We start from the raw sequence: 24,385 nt of genomic DNA on the forward strand, positions 1-24,385 counted from the left end.
TTATAATTAATTGATATATGTATGCCTTGTATGACAGAAAATCTGTGCCAGTGAAAACAAATCTTATTATCCATGAAATTTGGCCAGTAAATAGTCATATTATTGACACATAAGGGCAGAAATTGAGTGATTTTGTTTTAGGTCAAAGTATTATCTTTCAAAAGCTGAGAGAGATGACTGGAAAGTTCAGTGAATAAGAGCAGAGGAACAAAGAATGAGAGACATTTAGGATACCAGAGCTTTTGTTCCTTCTCCATTGCCTGTTTACTATATGTCTTCTTTCTTTTCACTTTTTCTGACTCCCCTTCTTAGTGTATCATTGCATAGTTTTAAAACATGCTAGGGAGTATGTTATATCCATCATTTTGATTTGCAGCTCCTTGTATTGGCCGTGTTTGCAGTTTAAATTGTTGGATATGTGGTCCGCCAGTTATGCAAAACACCATTTTTCTCAGTAGCCAAACATGTTTCGGCACCACTGTGCCATCATCAGTGGGTTTTCGTTTTTATTTATAGAACATTTTTGTTAAATGTTATAAAATTATGTGCAGTTTTAGTTCAAACAACAGATCATTTCTTTTTGTAAGTACCTTTACATTTGGTGTGCATAAATTTTCTGGATCACTTGTGTGAAATTACTATAGGTAGCTTGTCATCTGCAACCAAACTATGTTGATGAGAATCTTTTTTTTTTATGTTATGCCATATTGCACCTTATATAGCTGTCTTCTTCAAATACATTGTGCTATCACTAATGCCATGATAAAAATGAAACAATGGAAAATCCAGAATGCCATGATATGTATTCATTTCTTTGTCACACTGTTTCCCATGTGTCAATTGAGTGTTTGATAAATACCATTTTTGAAGCAGCACATTTAAGCTGTTAAGAAATTGTTCTTTATCCAACCAATGTTTGGGATTATCTCATCAAACTCTTCTTGAATAATAATAAATTTGCGCACAGCTGAAAGATGTTGTTCTTTATTTATTTTTTAATGACATTTACAAATACGTGGTCCAGTCGCATTAATGTCACCACCACCTACATTCAACGTCAACATGCAGTAACCACTTACAGATGGCAGGTGGGACCAATAACAAAGAAGAGCATATTAAGTGTGTTGGGGACACATGGAAAAACAGTGCAGTAAATCTCATAATGCAGAAATGGATTGATTTATATGATGTGCAAAGGGGGCATGATCATTGGCTTTCGAGCCAAGTGTGGAAGCATCTCCGAAACTGCTAAATGGTAAACTGTTCACATGAAACTGTGGTCATTGTATACTGTGGATGGCAAAATAGTGCTTCCCATAACTAGCACTGAGACAACTGTGGTTCACCATGGGCCATAGATGACTGATGTGAACAATGGCTGCAGAGATGTCTGCAAGTGAATAGATTTGCAACTGTTGAGAAACTGACCACCCAGATGAACCAAGGGGCTACCAACAATACCTCCAAAATGAACATTCAGTGAATGTGGCTGCACATGGGCATCCATAGGAGGTGCCTGATTCTCACACACATGCTGACTACTATTCATCGGCAACAAATGCAAGTGGTCATGCACTGAGTGGCGACAGGTGTTTTTTTTTTCCCCAGATGAATCACATTTTATGCTTCATTAGGAAGATGACTGTTGGTGTGTACAGCATGAAATATCTGAAAGCAAACACCCAGTAACAATTGGAGGCCGGAGGAGGGACTGTTATGGTCTGGGGGATGTTTGTGTGGCATTCGCTGGGTGATCTTATCATTCCGTAAAACACAATGGATCAACACAAGTATGCTGTATATTTGAGGACCATGTCCACCCCAGCATGCAATTTGTTTTTCTTTGGTACAATGGCATCTACCAGCTTTACAGTGCAATGTGTCACATAGCTAGCAGCATACGTGTGTGGTTTGAAGAACACTAAGATGAGTTTAGCATATTCTTGTGGTCACTGAACTCCTTGTATTTAAACCAAATTGACAATCTGTGGGACCATTGTGAATGAGCTGTTTGTGCAATGGATCCTCAGCTGAGAAACTGAGTGCAGCTGGCCATGGCACTGGAATCGGCATGGCTCCTCATCCCTGTCAGTATCTGCCAGAATATCAATGGCTCTCTTCCTGCATGTCTCACAGCACTGCGCAATGCAAAAAGTGGTTTTTCAGGCTTTTGACAGGTGGTCACATTAATACGACTGGACAGTGTATAAGACAGCTGCAGAATGCCATCCATCAAAAATATACAGTTGAGTGTTTTTTGTGGCCTGTCTTTTAGTATTGTAACATTTTGGTCTTTCTAATTTTTTCTTTGTCTTGTACTATTGGTGTGGTACAGTCTGAAATTCTCTTTTTTCTGCCATCTTGTGCATAGTTCTGTATGTTCCCTTCAGTCCATCTCTTTTTTGTCTGACAGTGCTTCACAGGTTAATCATTTGCTCTCACATACAGTGGAGAAAACTATGGAAATGATCAGCAACAAATCACAGTCCAGTTAGGAGAGACCTAATTTACTGTTACCCAAGTTGCTGTTGTATGTTGCAAAAATACTGCAGCTATTGGTAGTTGTTGCGTTATGATTAACTGTGGTAAGAGAAATATCCATTTTTATGGTGCTGAGCTCTAAAGAAATTTTTCATAGCTTCATTGAGAGAGTGTCAATGCATGTGAGGAGATTGTAGTCAAGTAAATTACACCTAACAGTGGTGTCGTCATCAAATGCTGTTTCATATTAAAGGCTGCAGCACACCGTCTGGATTAGAAATCTTAGTGGCTCACCATCCCACACCACAGTTCATAGTACACCCGTGTCACAGTAGTGAGCTTGAAGTTTGTCAACTTACACCAGTGAAATGCAAATTTTTGTGGACTTATTTCCCAGTAAGTTCTGAAATGGAGAGGTGTGATTAAGATATGATTGTGGTTCCACCAGCAGCTTAAGACCCTCTGTGTGGAGGTGCTTACCACATTGTTTCTAAATGTGAATCTAGAATATTTGTTTATTAATTTATAAAATATTACTCTTTTGAAAATCATAATATACCCTTAACAAACATTTCCAGAGGCACCAGCATATCTGATTGATTTGATGCATGATAAAAATACACAGATCCGGAAAGTGTGTGGTGTGTGTTTGGATATAATAGCGGTATGTTTATTTTGATTTAACTTGTAATTATGTGAGTACTTTGGAAAATTTTGCATGCTTTTAACCATACTTTTTATATGCTTCTTGAAATGATGTACTCAGGTAACGTTGTAGGTAGCATAAAGTTATGCAGAGAAGATAGGTAGAGGCCTCTCACGTTTTATTATGTCATACCCATTGACGAGAGGTGAAATGATATGATTTGAAGATGACAATGGTATTGTGGTGGTAAAATGGAAGAATGTTCATAACGTTAGGATGTTATCAACAAAACATACACCTGTTATAACATCAAGCTTAGATTGTACACATCACGATCATCCTCCGACACAAAACCTTTGGAGACAACGGTGTGTAATAGTGGAAAATCTGGCAGTGACAGAAGCACCCAGATGGTGCCATATGCCAATCAATAAGGATGGGTATCAAGTGGTATGGGAAATTAACACTACATTTGCTTTTGGGAACAGGTACAGTAAATGCTCACATTGTGTACCAGAGGGCCGCAAATATAAAAATACAGATAAGAAAATTTTGAGACTGTCTCGCTACTGAAAGGTTGTCTGTGGATGATGCTATGTCCAACAGTAATAGAGATTTGGAGATCCATAAAAATCAGCAGGGCAAGCCTATATGCAGGATGTACGCCCCATGTTACCAGAAGAAAATGCAAACTGCCGAATGCCAAGAAGCGAAGAAAAATGTAAGAAAACCTGTGACTAATTGTTCCAGTGTGTTTAGCATGTTTTAACAAAAGCCATGTGACATAGTATTATGTAATATGTTATCCTAAATATGAATGAATAAAACATATAAATATATTTTTTTAAGTCATCAGTCTTCTGACTGGTTTGATGTGACCCCACCACAAATTCCTCTCCTGTGCCAATGTCTTCATCTCAAAGTAGTACTTGCGACCTACTTCCTCAATTACTTGCTGAATCTACGACTCTGCATATTCCTCTACAGTTTTTATCCTCTACAGCTCCCTCTGGTACCCTGGAAGTTATTCTATGATGTCTTAACAGATGTCCCAACGTCCTGTCACTTGTTCTTGTCAGTGTTTTTCATATATTCCTTCCTTTCCCAATTCTGTGGAGAACCTTCTACATAAACTCTTGTTTCTTCTCCTATCAGACAAGTCTTCTCCATCATAGAGGCCTTCAATGTACTCTTTCCACCTATCTGCTCTCTCCTCTGCATGTAACAGTGGCATTCCCATTGCTCTTAATGTTACTACCCTTGCTTTTAATTTCACTGAAGGTTGTTTTGACTTTTCTATATGCTTAGTCAGTCCTTACGAAAATAATTTCTTTTTCAATTTTTTACATTTTTCCTGCAGCCGTTTCTCCTTAATTTCTGTACACTTCCTATTTATTTATTGTTAAGTGACTTGTATTTTTGTATTTCCCTGAACATTTTTTACATCCTCCTTTCACCGATCAATTGAAGTATTTCTTGTGTTATCCATGGTTTCTTCACAGTTACCTTCTTTGTACCTGAATTTTTCTTTCCAACTTCTGTGATTACCCTTTTTAGAGATGTCCATTCCTCTTCAACTGAACTGTCTACTGAGCTATTCCTTATTGCAGTATCTATAGCCTCAGAGAACTTCAAGCGTCTCCCCTCATTCATTAGTAATTCTGTATCCCACTTATTTATGCATAGATTTTTCCTGACTAGTCTTTTAAATTTCAACCTACTATTCATCATTACTAAATTGTGATCTGAGTCTATTCTGCTTCTGGATATGCCTTGAAACCCAATATATGATTTTGGAATCTCTGCCTGGCCATGATGTAATCTACCTGCAATCTTCCCACATCCCTGGCCTTTTCCAAGTATACCTCCTCTTGTGATTTTTGGGCAGAGTATTCACTAGTACTAGCTGAAATTTATGGCATAATTCAATTAGTCTATCTGCTCTCTCATTCCTGGTACCAAGCCTATATTCTCCCTTAACATTTTCTTCTTCTCCTTCCCCTACAACTGCATTCCAGTCTCCCTTGACTATTAGATTTTATCTCCGTTTACGTACTGAATTACCTGTTCAATATCCTCATACACTTTCTCTGTCTCTTCATCTTTGGCTTGCAACATTGGCATGTATACGAGAACTATTGTAGTTGGTGTTGGTTTGCTGTTGATTCTGATGAGAAAAGCCGTATCACTGAACTGTCCACAGTAAAGCACCCTCTACCCTACCTTCCTATTCATAATGAATCCTACTCCCGTTATATCATTTTCTGCTGCTGTTGATATTATCCTCTACTCATTTGACCAGAAATCTTTGTCTTCTTTCCATTCCATTTCACTGACCCCCACTGTATCTAGGTTGAGCCTTAGCATTTCCGTTTCTATATTTTCTAGCTTACCTACCATACTCGAGCTTCTGACATTCAATGCCTCAACTCATAGAATGCTATCCTTTTATTGGTCATTGAATCTTTTTCTCATGGTCACCTCCCCCTTATCAGTCCCCTCCCAGAGATCCAAATGGGGGACTGGTCTGGAATTTTTTTGCCAATGGAGAGATCTTTGTGACACTATTTCCGTTACAGGCCACATGTCCTGTAGATACACATTATGTGTCTTCAGTGTGGTGATTTCCATTGCTTTCTGCATTTTCATGCTGTAGATCATTGCTGATTCTTCTGCCTTCAGAGGTGCTTTTCCACTGCAAGGGCAAGAGAGTGCCCTGAATATTTCTCCACTCCTCTGCCCTCTTTAACAAGATCATTGGCAGATTCAGGATGACTTCTTATTCTGGAAGTCTTTGGCTGTCATTGGTGATAATGTTTATTCAAAATTTAAGTGATGGCAATGGCCTTGCCGCAGTGTATACACCGGTTCACGTGAGATCACCGAAGTTAAGCGTTGTTGGGCGTGGCCGGCACTTGGATGGGTGACCATCCAGCTGCCATGCGCTGTTGCCATTTTTTGGGGTGCACTCAGCCTTGTGGTGCCAATCGAGGAGCTACTCAACCGAATAGTAGTGGCTTCGGTCAAGAATACCATCATAACGACCGGGAGAACGGTGTGCTGACCCCACGCCCCTCCTATCCGCATCCTCCCCAAAGGATGATACAGTGGTCAGATGGTCCTGGTAGGCCACTCGTGGCCTGAAGACAGAGTGAGTGAAAATTTAAGCGATGGTGGTGCTCAAACTCGGGACTGAGGATGTTTTGTTTAGTCACTACCCATAGACCAAGGTTGTCCAATGTATAGTATTATGCATATATTGTTTGTATGTTTAGGTTGTAAATCCTGTAATTATATTTCAGTGCTTATTCCAATAAATTCCTTTAAAAATTCCAACTGCAAGTCCTGTTAACTTGAACAAGAAGAGTGTCACACATAAGTGGGTGATGCAGCCCCCACGGAAGCTTCCCAGTTACTGAGATATGGGTTACACAGTGATGAACATGTTAACAATAAGTGTATGGAGTCTGACATTTCACGTATGCTAACAATGTGGCACCAGCAACCTCATAGCATACATTTGAAGAATTGGAAGCTGCACTGATAACATCCTTGGAACATCTCTCTGTGTTTTATGACTAAAACCATCTCAAACCAAATGCTAGATGTAAAAAATAAAGAAATATGCCCCAAAGATCACAATGTGCAGTGCTGTCACGCCAGTCAGAATCGTTAATCTGTGGTAGTCGAAAGACGAGGATGTTACCATGATGGCATTCATTAAATGCTGTATAGCAATACCAAGTGACTTCATCCAGCATGGACTAAAAGTGCATGGAGTTCCTGCGGAAATATGATTTCAATGGGCTGTAGTAATATCAGACTTTGTGCAGATGATGCACTTATCTGTTATGAAGTACTATCTGAAAGAAGCTGCATAAATTTTCAGGGTCAGATCTTGTAAGATTTCAAAGTGGTGCAAAGATGGCAGCGTGCTTTAAATGTTCAGAAATGTAAAATTGTGCACAAAAAAAAAAAAAAAAAAAACCTCTCCTGTGACTATAATATCAGTGAATCACTGTTGGAATTGGCCAACTTGTACAAATGCCTGGGTGTAACACTTAGCAGAGATATGAAATGGAATGATCACATATGCTCAGTCATGGATAAAGCAGGTGGTAGACTTTGGTGTATTGGTATAATACTGGGGAAGTGCAGTCAGTCTACAAAGGAGATTGCTTAAAAATGACTTGTGTGACCAGTTCTAGAATATTGCTCAAGTGTGTGGGACCAGTTCCAGATAGGACTAACAGGGGATTTTGAACGTGTACAGAGAAGGGCAGCACGAATGGTCATAGATTTGTTTTTGACCTGTGGGAGACTGTTACAGAGATCCTGAAGAAAATGAACTGAAGGTAGATGTAAATTATCCTGAGAAAGTCTATTAACAAATTTGTAAGAAATGGTTTCAAATGATGACTCTGGTAATATGCTAGAGTCCCCTATCTATTGTGCACATAGGGATCTTGAGAATATGATTAGAATAGTTACTGTATTCACAAGGTATTCACACAATCATTCTTCCCATGCTCCATAAGTGGATGGGACAGGCAGAAACCCTAATAACTGGTACAATGGGACATACCCTCTGCCATGCACTTCATGGTGGTTTGCAGAGAATAGACACAGATGTAGATACAGGTAAAAGAGGGAATCAGCAACTGTAAGACATTATATCATGAGTTACTACATGTATTACAGGGAATGTGAAGGTGGGTAGAAAAAATTTTTTCTTAGCGAGAGTGGCATGAAGAAAATTGCAAAGTATCTGAGCATCCATCAGATATTTAGCTTTGGAGACAAAAATATGGATCACAAATGGACAGTTATTTTTCCCACATACCATGTGCAAATGGAACAGAGAGGGGGTGGGGGAGACATTATTATCATAAGTACTATCTGCCACATACTGTAATATGGATTATAAATGTAAATATAAATGTGTTTGTCTTCTTGGGTTTCACTTACTTTGAATTTACTTTGATATACATTGCATTGTGGTAGATAGTGATAAAATAACTTAAACTTTTCTTTGTTGTTTATTAGTCAATGTATTACCAAGCACTGGCTGCACATGGAATAGGCCCAAATTCTCAGGTTAATTCTTCAGTATCACATGGACATATAATGCCTTTTATGTATTAGCAGTTTCCCCATTGTTCATTAAATTTTGACACATACAAGCAATTACAATTCTATTAGTCATACTATTGCCATGAAACATGCTATTATTTAGTCTTTGTGTCTCTTAATTCTGGTATCTTATACACTTTGCCCTGGGTTGTGTCAGAAGTCCTCTTGTGTGTGTGTGTGTGTGTGTGTGTGTGTGTGTGTGAGAGAGAGAGAGAGAGAGAGAGAGAGAGTCTTTGAGTACAAATTCCTTGTCACACTTTTTTGGTTTCTGAAGATATATCCTTAGGATTCTAAGGCCCGTGGATCAGAATCAGTGTCTTGTGCTGCATTGGATTTAGTTATGATTCCCATACTGGTAAGTATGGATCCCTTGGTGGTTGTAGTTAATTGTATTAATTATACTTATAAAGATTTTGCACTTTTGTTTACACAATTTACTATTGTAATTGGTTCTCCAACAGAGATAACACTACTGTTGACCATATCAACATCAAGGCAATTCTGTTGGATACCAGAGCAAGTATTATGACAGAGAAACAAATGACTTTGTACATCAGATGCTTGTACCTAATTCGGTACCTGTTCTCTCTTATGGTACAACAGCAATTTTTAATTTCATTTTCCAGGAATGCAATGTTGACTGGGCCGAACGTATAAAGCTTGAGAAGTTTCGATGGCATAATTCACAATGGCTAGAGATGGTAGAGAGCACAGTGATGGACAACACAACATGCAGTCTTGAGCCTGACATGAATGATATGCCCCCATACTATACAGACGACATTCTGCAGCGCACACTTCTGTATCCTTCAGGTAAAATTTTGAAACTAGATTCTAGATTTCTTCAATTAAATTGTTGCGAGAGAGGGAGTGAGAGAGAGAGAGAGAGAGAGAGAGAGAGAGAGAGAGAGAGAGAGAGAGAGAGTCATAGACATGTTTCTAGTCATAGTGTAGTAGTGATAAATGGAGTCAAATGCAAAGAGATGAGTAGTTATGAAGGAAGGTAGATGTGCAGATCTAATCCTTTGTGTGTAGGTAGAAATTTATATACAAATAAATAAATAAATAAATAAAATTAAACCTTCTGTGACTATCCTAAGTACAAAAAGGTTAAGTTAATTTTAGTGGGGGCAGCATAGATACTAGGGAGATTATTGTTGATCCTGGACATTAAATAATAGGTCTTAGTTTTCCCAATACTTTCTTTTTATCTTACTACCTTACTCCAGATCCAGTGTTCTGAGCAACTTGTTCTTTCTGCTGGTACTGGGTTTCTTTGGATGTATTCTCTAGCCCATTTTTCCTTCAGCTTCTAACTATGACCTCTTATAGGCCTGGAACTCTATGTCCAGGACACAGACAGAAAGATAAACAAAAAGGAGAAATCTGAGAAGAGGTTAAAAAAAATCTAATGAAGTATAGTCCTTGTTAAAATTTAAAGAACAGAGATGCATAGCATCAAAGTTTAATTTTATGATCCCCTTACTTGTTTCAAAGGAATTTTTACTTGTAAAACCTAGTGATGGATGTCCAGTTAATAGAATTATAGGGGGAATGAAGGACACAGGGCATTACAGAATTGAGGCATGTTAGAAAACACAAGTAAACCCCGATTCTTTAAAAATTTTTTATTATTTATTTATTTATTTATTTATTTATTTATTTCTTGTTCCGGTGATCCATGTAAATATCACAGGATATGGGACGTGTCAGGAATCTGTGGCAGCACATAAAAACAAAATAAAATGATTACATATTACTGAAACAGTAATTTAGGTTCTGCTACAGAAAATCAATTTTGAGAGATAAATAAATATTACAAAGTAATAAGTGTTACAGAAAATAAATATTGAAAAATATATGTCTACAATAAAGAATAGTCAGGATTTAAATGTAGATTTGGGCATATATTTGCAGTTAACAATACAAGAAATGCTAAACACTGTAGTTCAGGAACTCTTCTATCGTATAAAATGATCCTTATAATAGGAATTGCCTTAAAGTAGTTTTTTTTTTTTTTTAACAAGAGCTCATCTTCTAGCAAACACTTAATTCCTGAAGGCAGGGCATTAAAAGTCTTACAGCCAGTGAAATGGACTCTTCTCATCTCATGACTATGATACTCACTATTCAGTTTAAAAATGAATTTTTCTTTCCTTATGAAGCACATCAGAGAGAATATATATTTCACAATGGATGTAAAGGATTCCAGACTTCTTAAAAAGATTCCTGCATGTGGCTCTAGGATGGACTCCACACATGATCCTTATGGCTCTTTTTTGTGCACACAGTACTTTTTTTGCCAGTTACTAAATTCTGTCTTTCTGTGTTTAAAACCCTTCAGATCTCTGATTACTTTTACAAATGAATTAATGCAATAAATATCTGATGTTAAGCACATAACTGAGAAAGAATTGTAAAATATTTGTAATTATGTTTAAATTTTGTTGGATGTTGCAAAGTGTTCTTATTATCAAACACTGGATTAGTAGAGTCTGGGTAATTTGTGCTCTGTTTTAAGCATAAGCTAGTTTTTCATATATCTGAATGTTTATGATGTCATATTTCCTGAATTATTTGTGGTAAAAAATTGTAAATGTCATGTGACTAGGGCCTCCTGTCGGGTAGACCGTTCGCCTGGTGCAAGTCTTTCGATTTGATGCTACTTCAGCGACTTGTGCCTCGATGGGGATGAAATGATGATGATTAGGACAAAACAACACCCAGTCCCCGAGCGAAGAAAATCTCCAAACCAGCCTGGAATTGAACCCGGGCCCTTAGGATTGACATTCTGTCAAGCTGACCACTCAGCTACTGGGGGCAGACAAATGCTGTGTGGCTAGAGCCTCCCGTCAGATAGACCGATCGTCCAGTGCAAGTATTTTGAGTTGACGCCACTGCGGCGACTTGCGCGTCAATGGCGATAAAATGGTGATGATTAGGACAACACAACACGAAGTCCCTGAGTGGAGAAAATCCCTGACCTAGCCTGGAATCGAACCTGGGCCCTTAGGATTGACATTCTGTCACGCTGACCACTCAGCTACCAGGGGCGGTCATTATTTGTTGTACAGTTATATAATTTTACAGGTACATTTAGTGCTAAAAGTGGATACTGTCTACAAAATGTTTTGTGAATAGAATTATTAGTAAATAAATAATAAATTAAAATGACATGCCTGTTGCATCAGTTTTACTGCATGAACAGTGAAAAAGTAGTATGCAATGAACTTCGTTTACTCATTTTGCATTTTGCATTGTGTGGGTGTGGGGGGATTTGTCAGTGAGGAAAAATTTTCTAAAGATATGCAACTATGTGTAAAGTTTGTTGCAAGACACTGAGTGCTCTTATTCTCACGTTCTGGATGAAAATAATCTGGATATTTGCATATAATCGGTTATGCTACCACAAGATTTATGAACAGTTTCCAACTGTAATACTTGTCTTATTGTGTGAAACCTTTAATGTAAGATTATACCTCTTAATAGATTATGACAGCATTTTAAATTAGGTCAGTAATTATGTGATTATTGAAAATCCAATTTTTGTTGCCCCTGGAACCTTTAGGTAGACTACCTGCAAGTTGGAGCTTGAAAGATGAACCGGGATAGCTGTTAAGTAATATAGGTAATCAACTTTATCCTCATTCTCAGTTCACTAATGGTGGCTGAGCATGCTGAAAGTATACCTGCATTCTCCTCATTACCCATCAACATCACTAGAAATTCAGTGTTGCGTTGGTGGATACCCTAGGATGAGGTTATGACTTTGGGCAGTGATTTGTACTCTTACTATGCGCTCCTTTATTTAGCACCATTAAAAACTGGCAAGTGATTTTAGTGTTTAAATAAAAGTGTCTTTTTTTTAACCAAGTGTAGATACTATTCTTTGTACAGTACCTGTCATGCCACATTTTACTACCTCACATTCATTTTAGTAAATTAGGTAGTGAATCACTCTGACAGGCCTTTAAAATTTCACTTTTAAAATAATTTTGTTTGTAATGGGAAACAAACCAAGGCTTTCCATTGGTGCTGGGTATCAAGTCAATAATACGGTGAGCAGTATTTGTTTCAGCTGACTCCAACTATTGATTGCAAAAACGAAATTGGAATATCTGCTGAAACAGCATGGGAAATGCACCTAAAGACTCTTGGGAGGGACACCCTCTGTGCACCTGTTACCAGTGTTGTGGTAGATTTGATTATTACCATATTTTTCTGTTTAATAATTCTTTCAGTGTTAGTTGTTTTCCCCTTTAGGAAACAGATAATTCCCCCAGTTGGTCACCCTCCCTCGCCCCCTCCCATTGGCATTGCTAGTGCATGTATGACAGTAACTTTCAAGTTCTTTAGGTTCAGTACTGAAAGCCTCATGAATATTATATCCGTTTCTTTCGTTATCTTCTTTGGTGTGTAAGGCAGAACATTTTTCATTCCCTCAGTGTTCCATAATAGTGTGTTCATCCTCTTATTCAGATGTGCTTCTCCTTTCTTGTTGGTAAGTGTATTACCTCTTTCCTTTGGTGTTCTTCTTGTGTCTCTGAAAGTTGTATTTTGTGATGACTATTCACTGGGGCCAGAAGACCATTCTTTGTATATCTTCTAGATAACTCAGTGGGAAGCAAATCTTTTTGAAAGCTCTCCTGTCTCCTCGAGTGTGAAGTTATCATTCTGTGTTTTCCTCAGCATCACTTATCTCTAGGAATATCCATATATTATTGTGCTGGTGTTTTGTTTTAGGCTTCCTATGTAGATCCAGGCCATCTTTTCTGCTGCTTCCATTTCACAGTCTTCTTTCTAGGATCATGTGGTGTGTCTTACATGTATCATTGTAAGATCAGATTGATACTTTTAGTGCTACAACACTGGTAACTGGATATTACTCAATGGGCAATGCTACAATTAATTTAAGTCCAACCTGTTACAATATTCTGAATAAATTCCTAACTGCTCTTAATGTTGAGTGCATTGTGGATTTTGCCAACTATTGCTCCTGCTGACTGTTGGAACTGAAAGCAGAAAAACACAAAGCTCGTCATTGTTATAGTTAGGAGAATCACTTATTCTTGCCTGCTTTTATTCATTACACTAATTAGTTGAATAACTAATGGAAATAGCAAGTAACTCCTGTTTTAAAATTTGGTTTCCAGTATGATGCATAACTGCATAAGTCTTCTGGCTTCCTCAGATCAGTACCTGACTGAAGCAGTCGTAGCTATCTGGTTTGACAATACAAAAGTATTTCTGTGAGTAGCATCTCTTCTTTTGGACATGTCCAGAAGAACAGACACCACTCATGATCATGCAGCCCCACATATACATGATGAAAATAAAGTAAATTCTGACATTGACCACAACTGGGCACTGAAATGAATTCAATGTTGACAAGTTAAAATTAGTGCCAGACCAGGACTCAAACCCAGATTTCCCACTTTACACGAGTGCTCGTGTTAACCACTTTGGCTGTCTGAGCACGCTTTCTGTCCAACAGGAAGTGCTGCGTAAGTAGTGTATGACTAGGTGGGAATTTGGGTTAGACAGAAAATGTGTTTGACTAGCTGATAACAAAAGTGTTTAAGGCAAATGCTCATGTGAACCGGGAAATCTGGGTTCAAGTCCTGGTCCAGCACAAATTTTCACTTGTCACAGTTGAATTGATTTCAGTACCCAGCTGCACTCAATGTCAGAATTTATTTCATTTCATCATGAATATATAACTGGAATTTGAGTTTTGTTTTTCAGTTAGAAACCAAATAACATGAGAAAAATTACAGAATAAATTAACATTCATGTCTCTGTGACAGATCTGTCAGTAAAAGTGCATTGAAAGTGTAAAAATTACAACTTAACTCATATCTTTATTTTCTATTTCTACAGATAATTTTTCTTTTATTATGAAAAGGATAGATTACTGCTCACCATGTAGCAGAGATGCTGAGTCACAGACAGGCACAACAAAAAGACTGTCAAACTAGTAAGCTTTCGGCCAAAAAAGGCAAAACACACACACACACACACACACACACACACACACACACACACACACACGGGCATGTGCAAATGCAACTCTCACACATGACCACAGCCTCTGGCTACTAAGGTGACATGGTCATGTGTGTGTGTGTGTGTGTGTGTGTGTGTGTGTGTGTGTGTGTGTGTGTGTGTTGTCTCATATCGATGAAAGCCTTTTTTTCCAAAAGCTTACTTGTTTGACAGTCTTTTTGTTGTGCCTATCTGCGACTCAGCATCTCCACTATATGATGAGTATTGATCTATCCTTTTCAAAATATTGCATTATTCCATCCTGAGTTTTCCACTGTTTGATTCTACATATAATTTACAGTTTAATTGGGAAGATACTATTTGATTGATTAGTATTTGGTGCCATATAAATTATTAATGAGATTTCTGTATGTATCCTTCATTTCCAGGATTTTTAATGTGATTTGCAAGGCTATGATTAACTGATGTACATTTTTGATGCATAACCCAGGATGAGAAGTACCCACACCTGGTATCTTCCTCTCATCTTGGTATCTGAGTGATGTGCCCTTCATTTTTAACTTTCACCAGTCTATCCACCTATCCTTCCCAAGGAAGAAACTATTAGTTCTGAAAGCTAAGATAGTGGATGTACTTCATACTTTTATATATGCCTATTGATAGTACTAGAATTCCACCTCATGGAGGTCAGCAGTTCTGTCTCATAAATGTTTAGATTGAGTGTCAGTGAGTTTGTATGTTTAATGGCAAGGACACTTGTATCTGCTTGTCTGTAAAGTCATTTTAAGCAGCCACTTTAACATGTTAGTAATGGTTTGTTTCTTGTACCCATCTTGATTCATTTATTCTCAGCTTCTGACTTGGACCTGGATCGTACTGATGACCTTGCAGCTGTTGGTGATGGCCAGTCAAACATTGGGAACAGGCCCAGAAGCAGGTAATAAATTACCTTAAGAGTTGTATAGAATTATTCCCTACTCACAGAATGCAATAAGTAGCACACCAAAAGTATTTACTTGTAGACAATTATTCTGGTATTCTTTGGGGGGGGGGGGGGGGGGAGAGAGAGAGAGAGAGAGAGAGAGAGAGAGAGAGAGAGAGAGAGAGAGAGAGAGAGAGTGAGAGTGAGTCTTTCTTTCTTTCTTTCTTTCGCGCGTGTGCGTGTGTGTGCGTGTGTGTGCGTGTGTGTGTGTGTGTGTGTGTGTTATTGTTATTATTATTATTATTATTATTATTAATAATAATAATAGTAGTAGTAGTAGTAGTAGTAGTAGATCTCCGTGATATAAGTAGATAAAATCAAACAATGGAAACTCCAGGCTGGAATATCAACAATGTAAGGAAGTGGGCAGATTACTACTCACCATAAAGGTGACACATTGAGATGCAGATGAGCTCAACGAAAAGAGTGTCACATATTTAGCTTTCAGCCAAAGCCTTCTTCAGAATAGGAAACACACATTCATTCACCCCAGCAAGCACACTTTGTGCACCCATGACCACCATCTCTGGCAGCTCGGACAGGAATGCAGCTGTCATGTTGAATGAAAGCAGCAATCTGGAAGGGGTGGGAATGGGAAAGGCATAACAGGGTATGGACGGGGAAAGAAGAGTGCTGTCTAGCAGAGTGTCTTGATAAGGCTATCACTAGTCACATCATTGGAAGGCTGTGAGATAGGAGGCGTGAAAGGGGTGGGGGAAGAGGGAGTGGAAAATGGGAGGAGCAGGGAAAGGAAAAGATTGGGGGTGCATTTGGCAGAGGGTGGCACACAATGAGGGTGAGGGCACATGAATAGGGAGAATGTGATATGAAAGAGGGAGTGGTAACTATTGGTTGGAAGGTGTGGGGACAGTAGGATACCGTAGTTTGAGGCTGGTATAATTTTGGGAGCGGAAAATGTCTTGTAGGCCTAACTCCCATCTCTGCAGTTCAGAAAAGCTGGTGGGGAAGGGGAGGATCGAGATAGCTCGGACAGTGAAACATCCATTGAAATTAAGCATGTTATGTTCAGATGCATGCTGTGCCACAGCCTACTTTGCTCTTGGCCATGGTTTGGTGGTGGCCTTTCATCCTGCTGGACAGCTGGATGGTAGTCATACAAATATAAAAAGCTGTGCAATTATTGCAGCAGAGCTGTTATCTGGCATGGGTGCTTTCACATGTGACCTGGTCTCTGATGGGATAGGATAAATCTGTGACAGAACAGGGATGGGAAGTGCTGGTTTGGTGGACTGGACAGGTCCTGCACCTGAGTCTTCCACAAGGATATGATCCTTGTGGCAAGGGGTTGGGATTGGGAGGGCCATAGGAATGGACTGGGATGTTGTGGAGGTTGGGCGGGCGGTAGAACACCACATTAGGAGGGGAGGGAAGGATCATGGGTAAGATGTACCTCATTTCAGGGCATGATGATAGGTAATCAAAGGCCTGGCAAAGGATGTGGTTCAATTGTTCAAGTCTGGGGTAGTGTTGGGTGATGAATGGGGCACTTGCTTGCAGCTGGTTCTTGGTGGTTGTGGGAGGATTAGGTGTGTAATGGGAAATGGCACTGGAGATCTGTTTGTGGACTAGCTTTGGGGGAATAGTGCCTGCCGGTGAAGGCCTTGGTGAGATCCTCAGCATGCTGGCCAAGGGAATTCTTGTCACTGCAGATATGCCGTTCCCTGGTGGCCAGGTTGTATTGGACAGATTTTTTGGTAGTAAAGTGATTCCAGCTGTCAAAATGCAGGAAATGTTGGTGGATGGAACATGGACAGACAGGTGGATGGAGCCATCAGAGGCGAGGTAGTCAATGTCTATGAAGGTGGTGTGCTGGATTGAGGAGGACCAGGTGAAGCGGGTGGGGAGAAGGTGCTGGGGTTGTGAAGAAGTGAAGATAGGGTGTCTTGGCCTGGAGTCCAGATTGTGAAGATATCATCAATGAACCTGAACCAGGCTAAGGGTTTGGCATTTTGGGAGGCTAGGAAGGTCTCCTGTAGATGACCCATAAACAGATTGGCACCCACATGCCACCCTTCTATGCCAATGGCTGTGTCACATATTTCTTTGTATACCTTCTCTTCAAAGAAGTAGTGGTTTTGGGTTAGGATAAAGTTAGTAAGGTGTATGAGGAATGTGGTTGTGAGTTTGGAGTCTGAAGGACATCGGGAAAGGATGTGTTCAATAGTGGTAAGACATAGAGTGTGAGGGATGTTTGTCTTTAGGGAGGTTGCATCAACAGTGACAGGCAGGGATCAAGGAGGTAAAGGATAAAGGGGTGGAGATGGTGCAGAGTTGATGAAGGAACTGGTTGGTATCTTTGATGTTGGAGTCCAGAGTATGGTAATTGGTTGGAAGTGTTGGTCAGAGGGCCGAAATTCTTTCAGTGGGGCCACAACAACCAGCCACAATGGGGCATCCAGAATTGTTGGGTTTGTGGAATTTGGGGAGCATGTAGAAGGTGGGTATGCAGGGTGTCATAGGGCTGAGGAAGGAAATGGATTCAAGGGAGAGGTTCTCGGAAGGGCCCAAGGCTTTAAACTGGGATGGAGATGGTGTAGGATTTCTGGGGTGGGATCACTCTGGCAGAGTTTGTTGATGGAGGAAAGCCTGGGTTGAGCACAAACAATCATTGATACAGTGTGGTTCAGAAGTAAATGTGGTTTGGAAGACAGTGAAAACTCACAGGAAAGAAGAGAAAGAACAGACACTGTGAACATTCGTGATATAGTGAATATCAACGAAGGAAAATATCACAGAGTTGTAGGATGGAACAAAAGCTGTTTGGCAAAATCAAACAATGGAAATGCCAGTTGGGAATATCAACAATATAGGAAAAGATAGATTGCTATTTGCCATATAGTTAACACACTATGTTGCAGACAGTCAGAATAAAAAGATACTTTTACACAAGCTTTCAGCCACAGCCTTTGTTGGAGAAAAAGAAATACACATCATTCCTCACACAAGCAAGCACACCTTATACACATCTGACCACCAACTGTGGCAGCTCAGGCCACAATGCAACTATCATGTGGGATGGAAGCAGCAATCTGGAGTAGGCAGGGAAGGGGAAGGGGAATGGGAAAGGATAGCAGTATTTGGGGAGGGGAAGAGAGGAGCACTGTCTGGCAGAGAGTGTGGGGCGTAGAATGCCAACAGGCACAGCATCAGCAGGTTGTGGGGTAGGAGAGCAAAAAAGGAGAGTAGTGGGGGAAGATGAGGAGATACATTGGCAGAGGGTGGCAATCACAGAGGGTAGGAGATGGGAATGGGAAGGAAGTGACAGTACAGAGGGAGAAGAAACTGTTGGGTGGAGGGTGTGGGGACAGCATGCTACTGTAGGTTGAAGCTGGGATAATTAAGGGAGCAGAGAATGTGTTGTAAGGATAACTCCCACCTCGCTGTTCAGAAAAGCTGGTGGTGGAGGTGAGGGTCCAGATGACTTTGGTAGCGAAGCAGCCATTGAAATTAAGTGTGTTATGTGTTATGGCATTAAGTCAGCATCGGCACGCCAGTCGGGAATGGCATGGAAGAGAAGGCTGTGAGAAGAAGTCAGCCAATTACATGCTGACCAACCTCCTTTCCAGGACGACAACGCGACAGCAGCAGCCACTACATAAAGAGGACATAAATGCCCAGCTTTGACTGGTGATGGCCACTTCGATAACAACATCAACATTAGCTACTTCATAAGGAATCTCTATGTAGCACAGACATGTGTTGTCTATTCTGAAGAAGATTGATTATTTCGTACATTGCCCTTTGCTTGTGACATGTCTAGCAAAGTAAAGTATCGTAATTGTTTTGTTGTAATAAAACTCATTAATACAAGTTGTTTGATTGTTTGTCTTGCGACCTGAGTACGCAAGATTCCTAGATACAACATTATGTTCAGCTGCATCTGTGCCACAGTTTCATCTACTTTGCTCCTGGCCACAGTTTGGCAGTGGCTATTCAGCCTGGTGGACAACTGATTAGTGTTTATACTAATATAAAAAGCTGTGAAATGATTGCAACAGAGCTGGTAAATTATATGGCTGCTTTCACAGGTTTACCAGCACCTGATGGGGTAGGATGTACCTGCGACAGGAGTGGAATACGAAGTGCTGAATTTGTTGGTTGGGCAGCTCTTGCATCTGGGACTTCCACAGGAATACGATCTTTTCGGCAAGGAATTGGGATTGGGAGTGGCATAGAGATGAACTACTTGCGTGAGTGAGTGAGTGGCGTGTGTTTCACTTTTCCCAACAAAGGCTGTGGCCAAAAGATTATGTGTAAGTGTCTTTCAATTGTGCCTGTCTGCAACTTAGCATGTTATCTTATGGTAAGTAGCAGTCTATCTTTTCCTACTGTTGGCGAGACCTGCAGCGTCCTGGGCGAGGGAATTCTTGTCACTGCAGATACACTGTCCTCGGGTGCCTAGGCTGTACCAGCAGGGGGGGGGGGGGGATATTTATTTTGGTGTGGAAGGGGTGACAGTTGTCAAAATGCAGGTACTGTTGGTGGGTTTAGTGTGGACAAAGGTGTGGATGGAGCCCTCAGAGAGAAGGAAGTCAACATCCAGGGAGGTGACATACTGAGTTGAGGAGAACCAAGTAAAACAGATGGGAGAAAAGGTGAGATTGTGAAAGAATGAGGATAGGGTGTCTTGGCCCTGAGTCCTATGAACTTGAACCAGACCAGGGATTTGACATTTTGAGAGGCTAAGATGATCTCAAGATAGCCCATAAACAGGTTGGCATAGGAGGGTGCCTTGTTGGCGCTCATGGCAGTGCTGCAGATTTGTTTATAAACGTTCTCTTCAAAGAAGGCCAAACGCAACTCTCACACATGACTGCAGTCTCAGGCAACTGAAACCACACTCAGGTTTCCATTGCCTGAGACTGCAGTTGCATGTGTGTATTGCATTCGCACACGCGCGCGCGCGCGCACGCGCGTGTGTGTGTGTGTGTGTGTGTGTGTGTGTGTGTGTGTGTGTGTGTGTGTGTGTGTGTGTGTGTGTGTGTGTGGACTGTTGGCGAAGGCCAATGGCTGAAAGCTTTAATTGTGAAAGTCTTTTTGTTGTGCCTATCTGCGACTCAACAACTCCACTATATGGTGAGTAACAACTTTCCTTCTCACAAAAATGCTTGAAACTGATTATAGTTGAGTGTTTTGAGAAGTGCCTCATACTGATGTAGGAAATTTATTATATCTGGGCACTATCCTCCAAATCGTGATAGTGTGAAGAAAACTGAAGAGTGAGCCTTGTTAGTGTAATAAGACACCATTTTACGTACATCAGTTCAATGCCCAGCTGATGGTGCAATAATTGTACATTCATTAGGTATTTCACATTTCTCAAAGAGAAAGGTATACTTATTTTTTATTTGATTATCTTTTTAAATTAAGATGAAAAATCTCAAAGCTACAATGAATATAATACTAAAATCTGACACATTCAAGTATTTTTTTATCAATGTGGTTTTCATTAACCATTTTTGCAGATATCCATAATTTTATTTTTCTTCCATACATTTTCTAATTACCTCAAATCCTTGGAATTCTGGTTCATATATTGTTATTTGTGATTAACCACTCAATTAGGATTTTCCAAGCTGCATTAATATGGAAATAATAATAAATATGATGCTACTAAACTGCTGCTGTGACCTCAGTTGTATCCACACGAAAAGTCTTAATTTCAGTTCCACATTTCTTATTAGTATCTGCTAAATACTTCTTTTATGTGTTCAGAAAAAATGCTTCACCTTAAACTGATACAGATATGAATTTAAGGATGTAAAATCTGGTATGGAATAACAGCTGTTATACAGAAAGGATTGCTATTGATTGGTAGAACAGTATGATTTTCCTTTCTCATCAGTGTATTTTGCAGTAAGATTCACAGCTTTATAATGAGGATTATTATTTGAATTGTTGCTATCACTTCTTGCTATTACTACAAGGTCTTACTTCGTAAATCCTTCCTCAGAAAACTATGGTTGCATGTGATATTCAGCTCATCGTTAAATGGATGCTTATGATTTGTCTCATCTTCCTGGAGAATCTTATGTATGCTCCACTAAATAAAAATGACAACAGATACAGTTTACTTGTGTGAAGAGGGCTTTGTGATGCAAGTTAATCACAGTACCACCATATTTCTGCGGAACTGAGTAGTGATTATACGGCCAGACATTCAAGTAACATTGGACTGTTGCCAGCAGTGGCAGACATAATAGAACACACAATTTGCACTGATCACAATCAGTTGCCTAAATAGTTACACTTCAAATGCAATATTCACTTTATATATTTTTCTCAAAGTAACTTTTCTCTCTCTCTCTCTCTCTCTCTCTCTCTCTCTCTCTCTCTCTCTCTCTCTCTCTTCAAAAATAGTGCCTACATCCACATGCGTACTCTTCAAACCACTCTGGCAGAGGCTTCGTAGCCTTATAGCACATTTTGGGTCTGTTCCTGTTCCAGTCGTGTGTGGAACACCGGGATTATGACTGCTTAAATGCCTCTGCACACAGCATAATTAGTCAGATATTGCCTTCTCAGTCGCTACGGAAGTAATATGTAGGAGGCAGGAGTGTATTTTTAGATTACTTACTTAATACTGGTTCTCAAAACTATAGAAGTAGGCTTTCACTGGATAGCTGGTGTTTATCTTTGAGTGCCTACCCATTCAGGTTCTTCAATATAATAGGGACACTCTCGTGTTAGTAAAATAAACCTGTTCTTATCCATGCTGCTCCCTTTGAATATGTTCAATATTCCTGTTTAGTCCCATTTGTCATGTGCCCCACACTCTTGAGAAATGACCTAGGATGGGTTGTATGTATGTTTTGTAAGTGGTTTACTTCATAGACTGATTCAATTTTCCCAGGATCCTGCATATGAAACAAAGTTTGCCACCTGCTGTACCTACGACTGAGCCTGTTCCACTCCGTATCTCGACAAATTGTTATACCCAGGTATTTTATCAGTTGACTGATTCCAGGTGTGACTCATTGAGTTATGATTATAGGATACTACTTTTCTGCATTTTTTAAAGTGCTCAATTATACATTTCTGTATAATTGAAGCTAGATGCTGATCTTTATGCGTCTTTGAAGTCTTACATACGAGGTGTGTCAAGAAAGTAAGTTCTGTTTCATTCATCCACCTCTGCAGGATTAGTGTTGCAGTTCCACACATTTGTGTTTACATTTGTTAATGATCGTTCAAAATGTGTAAGACAATCTCTGAGCACACAGATTGTGAAGTGTGTTCTGTGATACAGTATTTTTGAATGCAATGTGTTGTGATTTGAACTTTAAATGGAAACATGGTTCCAGTTTGATACTAAATAAAACAATTTTATTAGTTCGTAGAACGACAGTAACGTGATTAAACTCAATAAACGAAATAATGCAAAGAAGCACATATATGAAATTGTTGATTGCAATGATGCCAGAGATGAATGTTCTAGCAGAGGCACTGATTCTAAATGAAAATTGCAACACTCCCACTAGAAGTGATGCCTCATAGTATTTCAGCTTCGTAATCCAAATCCTTGAATTAGTTAATGATGTCTGCCTCTTGGCAGTGGCTTTGTCATCATGTCTTTAGGCATTCCTCTCATTTAAATTTGCTCCACTGTAATTTCTCCTGAATCATTTTTTTCTGTGATGAAATGATGTCTGGTGTCGGAGTGTTTAGTGCAGCCTTTGTATCCACTTGTCTTTGACAGATCAGTTGCACCTTTGTTGTCACAAAATAATTTAATTGGGCCTTCTTTTGGGAAAGGGGATATTTCTCTTTGCAACTGTTGCAGCCAATGTGCTACCTGACGTGCAGAAGCTAATGTACTTTGCTTCTGTTGTCAAGGGAGCTGCTGTTGGTTGTTTTGAGTGTTCCATGAAATTGCTGCACCTTGTGAATAAACAAGAAACCAGTGGTCAGTTCTCTATCTGCATTGTCCTCAGCCCAGCCAGCACCAGTGTATCCTGTGATGTCATGATCCTCATCTGTAGAAAATTGTAGTTTGAGATCTTTAGTTCCTTTTAGGTATCATAGGATACTTTTTACAGTTGGCCAGTGGGGTACTCCTGGGTTTGTATTAAACTGACTCACCACTCCAGTTGCCTGTGCTAAATCTGGTCTAGTACCTCACTGAGCATACATTAGGCTACTTATAACTTTTCTGTATGGGACATTCTTCATGGCAGTTTTTTCTCTCTCTGTCTTTGGGCCATTTCATGAAGTAATACTTAACTGTTATCAAGCAAACTGGATGGCAATCTTCCATGTTGTATTTTTGTAAAATATGATTTATATAATAGGTCTGGTCCCACCATAAAAGCTTACACTTGCGATCTCTTGTTACTTGGGTTCATAGACAACAGGCTACATCTCCAAGGTCTTTTAGTTTAAAGTGTTCCTTTAATTCCTCTTTAAATGCAATTTTTTGTTGCAGATTGTTGCAAAAACTCAGCATGTCATCTACATGAACAGCTAAAATGAATATATTGCTTCCTTCATTTTTGTAGTAAACACGAGTGTCAGCTGTGGGTCTACTGAAATTCAGACCTAGTAGAGCTTTGTCCAGTTTAATGTTCCAACAGCAACTTCCCTATTTAAGTCCGTAAACTGCTTTCTTAAATCTTTTAATGCCTTCATCTTTAAATGTCTTTGTCTTGTAGTCAGCTGTGGGAATCTTAACATAAATTTCTTCTTTTAAGTCCACTTGCAATAAAATAAAATAAAATAAAAAAGAAAGTTGAACTAAATAAATATGTGATATGTGAGTGAATTGTATCATATCACTGGATCACCGGCACACAAGTTTCTTCATAGTCCAGTCAGAGACTTGTTCACATCCCTTAACAGCCAGATGAACTTTCTTCTTTGATCTTGGCATTTGGGAAGATCTTAGAGTACTTGTTGAGGTGGTTCAGAGTCTTCATTTATTTTAACTGAGTCAGATTCTTCTGAAATGCTATTATCTGCTGTGATGTCCTTGAATTGTCTTATGCCTCAACTGAACCTGATTCATCTGAAACACTGTTATTTGGCATGGTGTCCCTTGAATCATTTTGCACCTCAGTGCTGTGCTCAGAAAGTTGAACTGTTTAAATGTATCAATACAACAGTCAGTTTGTGATGTC

At 39.5% G+C, this 24,385-nt stretch overlaps 1 protein-coding gene across 2 annotated transcripts in view; it reads left to right on the forward strand.

Moving 5' to 3' along the window:
- Positions 1-24,385, forward strand: part of LOC126259562 (kinesin-associated protein 3) — a 212,163-nt gene that overhangs the window by 159,671 nt on the left and 28,107 nt on the right. For both annotated transcript variants that reach the window (XM_049956458.1, XM_049956459.1), the window contains exons 14-16: positions 3,060-3,145; positions 8,887-9,073; positions 15,119-15,203. In XM_049956458.1, coding sequence (XP_049812415.1) covers positions 3,060-3,145; positions 8,887-9,073; positions 15,119-15,203 — 358 coding nt within the window. The remainder of the gene's footprint in view (positions 1-3,059; positions 3,146-8,886; positions 9,074-15,118; positions 15,204-24,385) is intronic.

This window comes from Schistocerca nitens, chromosome 5 (genome assembly GCF_023898315.1).
Source record: "Schistocerca nitens isolate TAMUIC-IGC-003100 chromosome 5, iqSchNite1.1, whole genome shotgun sequence".
Taxonomy (NCBI): Eukaryota; Metazoa; Arthropoda; class Insecta; order Orthoptera; family Acrididae; genus Schistocerca; species Schistocerca nitens.